The 9,999-nt window shown below is 54.8% G+C and overlaps 1 protein-coding gene and 1 long non-coding RNA gene across 2 annotated transcripts; both read left to right on the forward strand.

The window, feature by feature from the left end:
- The first annotated feature begins 1,114 nt into the window (after positions 1-1,114).
- LOC119100076 (uncharacterized protein C1orf112 homolog) lies at positions 1,115-7,462 on the forward strand. The gene is made up of 10 exons (XM_037223190.1): positions 1,115-1,186; positions 1,468-1,610; positions 2,566-2,723; positions 3,715-3,920; positions 4,344-4,495; positions 5,371-5,497; positions 5,942-6,116; positions 6,457-6,561; positions 6,961-7,076; positions 7,451-7,462. The coding sequence occupies exons 2-10, from the start codon at positions 1,546-1,548 to the stop codon at positions 7,460-7,462; spliced, it is 1,116 nt and encodes a 371-aa protein (XP_037079085.1). The 5' UTR covers positions 1,115-1,186; positions 1,468-1,545.
- Positions 7,463-8,309: 847 nt separating this feature from the next.
- LOC119099770 (uncharacterized) lies at positions 8,310-9,704 on the forward strand. The gene is made up of 3 exons (XR_005094417.1): positions 8,310-8,387; positions 9,046-9,184; positions 9,635-9,704. It is a non-coding gene; the product is annotated as an uncharacterized LOC119099770 (long non-coding RNA).
- The last annotated feature ends 295 nt before the right edge of the window (positions 9,705-9,999 follow it).

A 9,999-nucleotide genomic window follows, 5' to 3' on the forward strand; every position in this document is an offset into this window, starting at 1 on the left:
CGCTGCTCAAGCCTTCTTTCCTTGCCTGATGGATAACCAACTTTCTCAAGCTTATATAATGTGGTCCTCATTCATGTACTATTCCTGTTCCTCCACTGCACCCTTATTTAACTGATATGCACACCCCTGAACAATTTATAACTATATTTGTCAGTACTGTGTAATTTGTACAGGTTTGCTTGTGTATGTAAATGATTGGTCATTTCAAATTGATTCCTTTGATATTTTCCCTGGGATTAATCATAATATGAGCTTGGTCTTATGTTCAGCTGGTTTTCTGACAATCAATGATCAGTGCCATTGTTTGATGTGTGAATGCACTGCAAGCATAGCCACATGTGAGATATTATCAGTTCATTTCAAATGAAAGATGACATAATTTTGTTTCCTGACCTTTGGTTGTAGTGCAAGGTTTGAGCAAGTCAATCTTAGAAAAGGTCTCACACAAGTAACTAGAAAAAGTCAATTTCAGATCTGGGCAATTAAATATCTATTCCTGCTTTAGTGAGGTAAGATATTTAGCTTACTGTGCATATATAAGTTATAAAATGATGCTGATTGCCATAAGGGCCTGAAAAGTAATCTCTAAAACTATGCCTTATCAGCATGGTGGCCTGTAATTGTGCATGTGGTGATTGTGCATGTGGCCTGTAATAGTTGTTATCGGTCCACTGCAGTTGTGTTGGTTCATTACAGTGTAGGCTAAGGTGACAGTGTAGTGTAATATAGCGGTGTAAACTAATATTAATATTATTAGTGCACCATGACCGATTTTGTTATATCTGCCATTTGTATTTATTACGCCTGCAATGATGCATCAATACCACATTGGTTGCCCCGCAATTGTATATGTGCCAGTATTTCATTGGTCGTGATGTTCTAGGTACCTGCAAAAGGATGGCAAGTGATTTCTTGGCACATCTAAAAACTTTGGAGGAACATCAAGTGCATGCAAGATGCAAGGAGCTGCAGGATGAAGTGCCCAGACATTTGGAGTCATGTGATGTTGTTCTTCAAGCACAAATCATTGATGCCTTTATTCAGAAAACAATTATTAAGGCATCTGAGTCAGAGGCTAAAAACATGTTTAAAAATCCTGCTCCCACCTGCAATTAGAGCATGTGACAGTGCCTTTGAGGCTTTACAGGCTTGGGATAATGTTCAAGAAGTTTTGAAACTCATCTGGGTAAGAATAATCATGCATTTTGTTCATCTCCTTTTGATTACCATCTCCACAAGATGGTAATCTTTGTAAGCTTATTGTTCAAAACTTGTGAGGCTATTTTTGCATTCCATTTTTATTCACAAATATTTTTTTGGTATGCAAAGGTGTTTTCCCCATTTATAAATATGGTCTGAAAGTGGGATCTATAAGAAACTAGCATATGATGTACATCATGGTTAGCATGCAGTGTCTATATTATGTACACCTTCAGTTCAACCTGGTGACTGCTATTCCATTTTCAGACTCCCATTCATATTTTGGGCTGCATCTCTGCTTGCTGCCTACATGCACAAGACAAGGAATGGACATCCTCCTCTTTGATGACTGATCTTTTACAGTATGCCTTCCACAGTCTCAAAGCTACTTATTCACACTGCCAGGACAGGTACCGTTAAAGGTGTTCATCCCATCCCCATTGCCCTACAAGTTCCCAAATGTTATGGTATGGGAGTGCTACTCACACTTCTAATGGGGTGTAGTAGTGTACTGGTTAACGCGTCTGCGTTAACGACTGCCCGTCTGGGAATCCAGAGGTACGGGGTTCGATTTCCCCGCAGTGCTCGCCATTCATGCCAGGGTGAGAGGCAGGCGACGTCATATAGCCTCAGCAGCTGAGTGCGTCGTAAAGCCCCAATGACACACACACGCACGCACGTATGCACGCACGCACGCACGCACGCACGCACGCACGCACGCACGCACACACTTCTAAATTGTAATTGCATGGTGCATAAAGTCTCAATTGGTCTTTCTACCATCATCTGTAATTTAATTATGTGTAACATAACCCTGCATGTATCTTCACGTCCAAAAACAAAATTTGTGAAATTTCAGTCGGGCTAGTCTGTGTCTCACCATCTGTGCCAGTATTCTAATATCCAGCCATTTGGGTGGCAGGGATGTCAGTATTTTACATGCCATTACACCCCGGCTTGGGATCTACTGCCGGTTGCCCCTCCCCCTTGCTCAAAATCAGGCAATCAGCATTGAACCGGGTGGCGGTCAACCCAGGATCTAAGTGCCACAGGCTTGACAAATGGGCTGGGCTGGTCAGATGTCTGGTTTTGGGGTCACAAAGCAATAGATTAGCACCCATGAATTGTGTATGGGGATGCCAGAGAGCCAAGATTCCGACAGCATGAATTTATATTTACATACCGCACACCCTACAGCAAGAATTTTTAAATGCCGATCTGTGCTGCATGTTAGTATATTTATGCATGCTTATGTGATACTGAGTCTGCAGATCACCTGCAGTCCCTTGTCATGTACCGCAGCCCTCGGGCGCGCGGCCGTATGCTGGAGTCGGTGACCATGGTCCTGTCTGTTGTATACCGCAGCTCGCGCATGTACGGCAGCGTGCTGGAGTCGGTGAATGAGCCGCTCACACAGCTGTTCCGCGCCGCCACGACCCTGCAGGCACACCTCCATCAACTCTGCAGCTCTTTGGCCACCTCTGACGGTCTGACCGAGGACGACATGGCCTTGCTCACCTCAGGTGGGTCTGGGCCGGTCCGTGCTGACCCCAGGTGGGTCTGGGCCGGTCCGTGCTGACACCAGGTGGGTCTGGGCCTGTCCGTGCTCACCTCAGGTGGGTCTGGGCTTGTCCGTGCTGACCCCAGGTGGGTCTGGACCGGTGCGTGCTCACTTCAGGTGGGTCTGGACTTGTCTGTACTGACCCCAGGTGGGTCTGCGCCGGTCCGTGCCGACCTCAGGTGGGTCTGGGCTTGTCTGTGCTGACCCCAGGTGGGTCTGGACCGGTCCGTGCTGACCCCAGGTGGCTCTGGTGGGTCTGGGCCGGTTCGTGCTGACTTCAGGTGAGTCTCGGCCTGTCTGTGCTGAGCTTAGGTGGATCTGGGCCGGTCTGTGCTGGCTCCGTGGTCACCATCGGATGCTGTGTGCTCCGGCTGTCAGCTGGTGGCGCTCCACAGTGTGCTGGAATATTTGTGTTGCCGTGCTCTTTTGTCGGCTGTGTCCTGTGTTGTGTGACCTTGTCAGCTGTGTGGGATGCTGTTCGCTCCTGTCAGTGTTTCTCACGGTTTGGATCAGGGCCGACGCTGTGGAGTAGAACACGTTATGCAATCACATTCTCGTCCCAAATTGGATACAAATACTGGTGCATAGATCAATATAAGGTGTCGAATGTGACTGAAATAATGACAACTCCATTGCACCGTAACAAGGAAAACGTTTCGAAGAGGGCGGTAAATGACCTCGAACTCGAGGTATCCCCTAAGCAGCTCAGCAGTAACCCGTGCTGCTAGTGTGTGACATTGCACACCCTGCCGACAGTGCATGACACAGGGTACCCCTGTCATGAGGATGTGAAACTGTGCACCATCAGCTGCCATATGTCACATAGTCTTCCCCTGCTTTTAGTATATGATGCCGTATATCCATGCTGCCAGTGTAACATACTGTACGTCCGCTGCTAATGTGCGACGCGTGGCCCTTCTGCCGCATGTTACACAGCGTGTCACCTTCGGCAGTCTGTGACGACCTGGCGGTGACCGGTCGCCTTCTGACCAGGCTGGACGCTCGCGCCATGGCTGAGGCCTGGAAGTGCTACCTGCGCCTGCTCCAGCTGCTGCCGGAGCGGCTGCCGGCCAGCGCCGACCTGCCACGGGCGCTGACCTTCATGGCCGGCGAGGTCACTGACCGCCTGGCCGAAATACGCCAGACGGCCGCCGACAAGGTCAGAACGGCGCCCTGTGGCGGCCTGCGAACGGCTGGCGTTTGTTAACCCGCGAGGGCGGAATTACACGGTGTTCAGAACATGGTAACCGACGCCTCGTTTTGCACTTGAATTGCTTGAGGGCATGCTTCGCTCCCGGGTTGTGTTTTATTTGCACCACACATCGCAAGTCTTAAAGTGTCAGAATTTCACTATGTGCTATCAAACTGTGTAGGGTGTTTGCAATCAAAATGCGCGCAGATGAGCACGCATGAGCACTGGATACAGCACCGCATGCAAATAGGATTTTCAGCGGGCATAATCCGTTCAGCGTTTGTGGTCCATGAACTCATTTGAATATGGACCCTGGGGTTGCAATGACATTAACGTATGTTTCATCCTCTGTCATGTGTCGCAGCTTGTAACGTTGTACCCGCTCCGCAGGCGTCTGGCGGTGACCAGAGCCGGCCGCTGTCGAAGGCGCTCAAGATGTGCGGCTTCTACCTGAAGCTGGCCGTCGGTCTGAGTGAGAGCTACACAGCGCAGGCGCGAGGCGCGTTCGGCGCTCTCACAGAGCTGGCGTTCACCCTCACCAGGCAGGTGCCCGACTCGACCCGTGTGTTTCAGCAGGCGCGTTCAGCGTTCTCACAGAGCTGGCGTTCACCCTCACCAGGCAGGTGCCCGACTCGACCCGTGTGTCTCAGCAGGCGTGTTCAGCGCTCTCACAGAGCTGGCGTTCACCCTCACCAGGCAGGTGCCCGACTCAACCCGTGTGTCTCAGCAGGCGCGTTCGGCGCTCTCACAGAGCTGGCGTTCACCCTCACCGGGCAGGTGCCCGACTCGACCCGTGACCCTCGACCGACTCGACCCGTGTGTCTCAGCAGGCATCCTGAAGCAGCTGTATTTCTCGCTCAGCTCAGCAGCTGAGCCCCGCCAGTTGCCGCCTGTGTTTAGGTTCGAGCTGGTATTGAATTGCAGTCGGGTGGTAATCGCCATGTGTATGCTACTGGAAATTTTACCTGCTCGGTGCAATACTACGGCGTTAATGTTGTGTGGATTCGTTCTGCGTTAATACGTTAATGTGCGGAAGAAAGGAAAGGTAATACAAAGGGATTTTATCATTAGTGATAGATAGGGGAAGTGCCATTCCACCATTGTTTAACCTGACTGCGTACGGATCACCACAACCGATCTGCCAAAATTAGTGCCGTCGTACAGATCACCATAAGCGATCTGCCAAAATCAGCGCCATTTGGTCACGGTCATCCTGCTTACGGCTACTCTGTCTCGGCACTCCGCCGCCCCGCAGGTGCCACCAAATCGGTTGATGCTGTACCTCCTGCCAAGCAGATGACATGTAAGGCAGCTGATGATCGTCTGATGAGCTGTGTCACCACTGTACCTCCTGCCAAGCAGATGACATGTAAGGCAGCTGATGATCGTCTGATGAGCTGTGTCACCACTGCCGCAGGTACTCCGCCCCCGACGCGCACGTAAACGACCTGGACCCTGCTGTGCTCAGTCAGCTGAGCAGTCAGCTGACGGTGGCCGCCGAGCCGCTGCTCTTCAGCATGATGGAGGATCAGGCATACCCAGAGGTGAGCAGTGATGACCATTTAGCAATATTCAATTTTGTTCATGGATGATAGGCATACATTGTCTTGCGTCGTAGTAGGATCATGTAATTATGTAAAGCTATGTAGAAAATAAAATTAGGTAGGATTATTAATTGATACATCGTGACTGTTAATGCATTTTTCTTTTGTTTTGTCTCAGTCGTCTTGTCATTATTTTACTTCGTCGTTGTATACATTTACTGATATGCACGCTTGCCTCCAATTATGTAATGTCGATCGATTACCAGTGATGCGGCAGGGGTGATGACGAGGCGCGGATGGCGCCCGCCGACGGCCAGGCGTTGAGGCGTGGTCGCCACACACAGCTGCTCGCTGCCACGTCGCCAAGGTTTCCCAGACCGGACCTTTGACCGGACAGACCGGACCTCTCACCCAGCTCACTGTCTGATCTGTGCTGCGCCGCAGCCGTTCTGGGAGGCCCTGGACGCCAGCGAGGCTCTCGGGCCGCTCTGTCGGCTGCGCTGCTGCCTGGCGCTGGCCCGCCGGTGCTGCCACCTGCCGGAGGCGTCACGAGGCGTGTGGACGGCCGGTGCCGACCGGCGCCACCTGGTGGCCGCCGCGCTGGACCTGCTGCCGCGCTGTACGTGGAATCCGTGTGCATGACGTGTGGTGGCCGACTAAATAGCGAATACGGGAGGGGATGGGTGCAGTGGGACGGCTGGCAATCGTGATTGCGAATGCGTACTTTGCTCACAACCAGGACTGTTGTTTATAGCAAAGGAATTGGTGCAGAGGCGTGGCCATATAACCATAACATTTGATGCGGCCGGCAATGGTGCGGACGCAGGTGGTGTGCAAGTGTTCAAAGTGTACAGTTTCCTTCATTGTCTGCATACAAACATACAGTGCGACTTACCTCGACACCGTGATACGCAGTGGAGCGAGCGCTTCCTCATGCCAGCCGGGCGGGGTGTCGGCAGGTGACGTTGAGCTGGCCTGCGGCGCGCCCGTGGAATCCGATATCCACAATCGACCCCGGGTCAGCCTGTACGAGCACACCCTGGTGTCGGTCTGCGCCCTGGTCGGTACGTGCCCGGGGAGACTCCACGGTCGTGGCGTGGCCTGGGAGGCTCTCTCTGGCCGGTGCGTGTGCCGGGGTGGGCCGATCGCGAGCTGGGCACCTGCCGTTGGGCTGGTTCAGCCGTCAGCGATGCTGTGCGTTTTGTGGGTTTGCTCTCTTTTGGCTTGTACCTCTTATGCTGAACGGTGTCCAAGTGGCGCCCGCCGTGTCGCAGGACATCGTCCTGCCGGGTCCTGTGGCGATGCGAGTCGCAGCCGATGCATCCACTTAGCGTGTTACTCTGTTTAATCCTGCCGATCTTCGACAGGGGTTCTTTGAAATGCGAAGCATGCAGTACCCGTTCCCTGTCGTGAAGCCGGTCTGCGGTGGCGATTGGCCACTGACTGTCTGTGCCTGCCGGCAGGGAGCCTGACAGCGCCCGAGCTGCGCGCTACCGAGACACACCTGTGGCGCCACCTGTGCCAGTCTGGCGTCTGGGGCGCGCTTCTCGCCGCCGACGTCCTCTGTTTTAATCGCCAGGCTAGTGCTCTCTGTGTGCCTGGAGTGTTAACTGATGAGGGCCTCATCCACTGCATCAGTAATTGGGTTGTGGTTTGTCTAGTGCGTGGGGGGGGGGGGGGGGAGGATATGCATGTACACTACAGTGTCTCTGATTCGAGACTGTTTGTCTATTGAATAGCGACATCAAAGTATGTATGCAAGATGCGATTGTCTTCTTTGATTAAGAAATGATCCGCAGGCGCTACTTCAGGAATCAGGGAGGGTTAGCTGGCGCGCATCAGACGCCGTTGGCCAGATGGGCGAAGTGTCGTTACGTAAACCGCCCTGACGGCTCATACGGCACTGTATGCACGCGTACGGTATGGGACACTGCGCATCTCTGCCGCCTGCAGCATGGTCGGTAGGGGGGGGGGGGGCTGTGTCGCGCCCCCTGTCCGTGTCGTCATCGTTCCCTGCCTGCACAGGTACGGCCCCGCCGAGCTGTGCAGGGACTACTGCTCGGCGGCGGCCGGCGCGCTGGCCCGCCGCCGCTCGCCCGCCCTCTGGCGGCTGCTGCGCCGACTGCGGCCACTGCTGGCCGACCAGCACCGCGCTCAGCTGCTGCGCGCCGGCAGCCCGGCGGCCGACACGGCCGCGCTGCTGCGCCGGGCGCTGCCGCTGGCCGAGCGGCCGGGCAGCCTGACAGGGCCAGAGCTGCTGCAGCTGGTACGGCTGCCGCCAGACGCAGTTTGGCCACCAGTAGGGCGTCACTGGCGCCGGTAGCGCGCTCATTTTTGTATACAAACAACTATTACGTGACTCATGCCTCCGCCATGTTCAACAGCTGGGATACGTTCCTGAACTGCTAACTGCCAACTGACTTTTAACTGAACTGTCAAATCACCAAATTAACTCTGACGCACTGATTTAGACTCCCGAGGTGTGTTGTTTCAACAAGTGCGATCGCCTCCTTCAGTGTCACGTTTGTATTCACTCACGCCCTGGCCTTACAATGAAGCCATGACAAAGCAATGGTGTGGCCATTACGCGAGCGCATGGCAAGAGGGTGTTGTGTTCTTGCCCTGTGCCAGCACATGGCAAAAACCACGAGCCAGCAACCGGCTGCCGCTCTGAGAGGTGGTGGCCGTTACAGACGGACGCGCTGGGTACGGCGGACGTGGGCGGCCGGCTGCGCAGCTTGTGCCGGCGAGCTGGCCTCCCTGGAGCGGCTGTGGGGGCGGCGCTGCCGACGACTTGTGGCCGGTCCGGCCGCCGGCATGCTGGCCGCCGCTCTGCTGACGGCCACGGCGGCCCTGGCCGAACCGGCTGACTGACGCACGGCTGGCCGAGGTCAGGACGGCTCCTGGCCGGGCTCGGGGCCGCGCTCGGGACAACGCTCGGGGCCGGGCTCGGGGCCAGGCTCCGTGGCCGGGCTCGGGGCCGGGCTCGGGGCCGGGCTCGGGACCGGGCTCGGGGCCGGGCTCGGGGCCGGGCTCGAGGCTCGGAGCCGGGCTCGGAGCGGCTCCTACCCACACACTGAATATGTGGGGTAATCGGCGGTTATCGGCACCGGGGAGGGGACGCCCCTGCCGTGGGACAGGACACGGGCAACATTACTGTGATGTGTTTGCTGTGCTAATGAAGCTTGCCGTGGTCTGCTGTGCTCGAAAAGTGGCATCCCCTCGCTCGGAGATTTTCCACTCCTCAGGAAATATTCCAGTGCATGCCGCTATTCGAGAGCTGCTGCGTTATATAAGATGAATCCTGCGTCAGATCCTGAATGGTGTGAAATAAAATTCAGCTTTTGCTATAGCTTTTTGTCATAATTTAATATTTTTTAATATTAATAGCATTTTGTTAACATTTCAAAACTTATAAGGCCTTGAAATGGTAATTTTTATCTCGCATTTCAATTATGGGGTCTTTTGCTCACCAGTCCAGTAAGCGAAAACCAGACTGAAGTCCAAGCGCTGTTGGTCTGTCTCAGCGGCGTGGTTCTTTGCCTCAGGTTGTGCGGCTGGCTCTGGGCTGGCTGCCTAGCTGCAGTGTGCCGGTGCGGCTGGCCGTCGTCACTCTCCTCAGGGTCACTGCAGGTCGAGAGCTCCGGCCCGGACCCGGCCGCGCCGTCTCGGCAGATGTGCTGCCCGGTGTGTACATACCTGGGCGGCTCGCTAGGTCTAGAACCAGCATGTCGAGCTAATTGTACCATCACAATGCCTGCTGCTGTGTGGGCTGTTGCTTTGCAAGTAACGTGAAACATCGGTTGTGTTCAACGTATTTTGAACCAGACTATTTGTCAGCAAGCCTTTGCATGATTTTCCTTCCGCAATGATGATCCCTCGTGCTAATCAGTCCGATTCATTTCTGTAGCAGCCATGTATATATATATATATATATATATATATATATATATATATATATATATATATATATACACGTACATCCTTACTGAGGGATTGTCCTTCCCGTGGTGCATTACAGATCTCGTCTCGTAATCACACATTGGCCTTTACCGGTACATGTGTGTGTGCGTTTGACACGCGGACGCTTTTCATAGGCGTCACTGCTAACCAAGCGTGTGGTGGTGCTCTCCGCAGAGCTGTACCGATGCCTGCTGACGGACGGGGATCGACTGGTCCGCCAGCGCGCCCTGGAAGCGTTCGCCAGCTCGCGCGCGCCACGCCGCGCCCGGAGCTGATGGCGGCCGCCGTCGCGACGCCGCCCGGTCTGCAGGCTCGGGTCAGCGGCTACCTGCGCCTGATGGCCGGCCGGCCGCTCGGCCCACCAGCGCTCTGTGGCCGGCTCCGCGCTGCTGCTGCCAGCCGTCGCCGTCGAGAGGCCTCGCCGTTCGGACGGGACCCCCGCCGTCGGACCTCCGGCCCGGCGGACGGTGCTCCGGCCGGCTGCGACCAGTCGGACGGGGCGTGTCGGCCGCAGGAGGGGACGGGGCGCGCTGACCCGC

Source organism: Pollicipes pollicipes, unplaced genomic scaffold (genome assembly GCF_011947565.3).
Source record: "Pollicipes pollicipes isolate AB1234 unplaced genomic scaffold, Ppol_2.1 Scaffold_4881;HRSCAF=5763_pilon_pilon_pilon, whole genome shotgun sequence".
Lineage (NCBI taxonomy): Eukaryota > Metazoa > Arthropoda > Thecostraca > Pollicipedomorpha > Pollicipedidae > Pollicipes > Pollicipes pollicipes.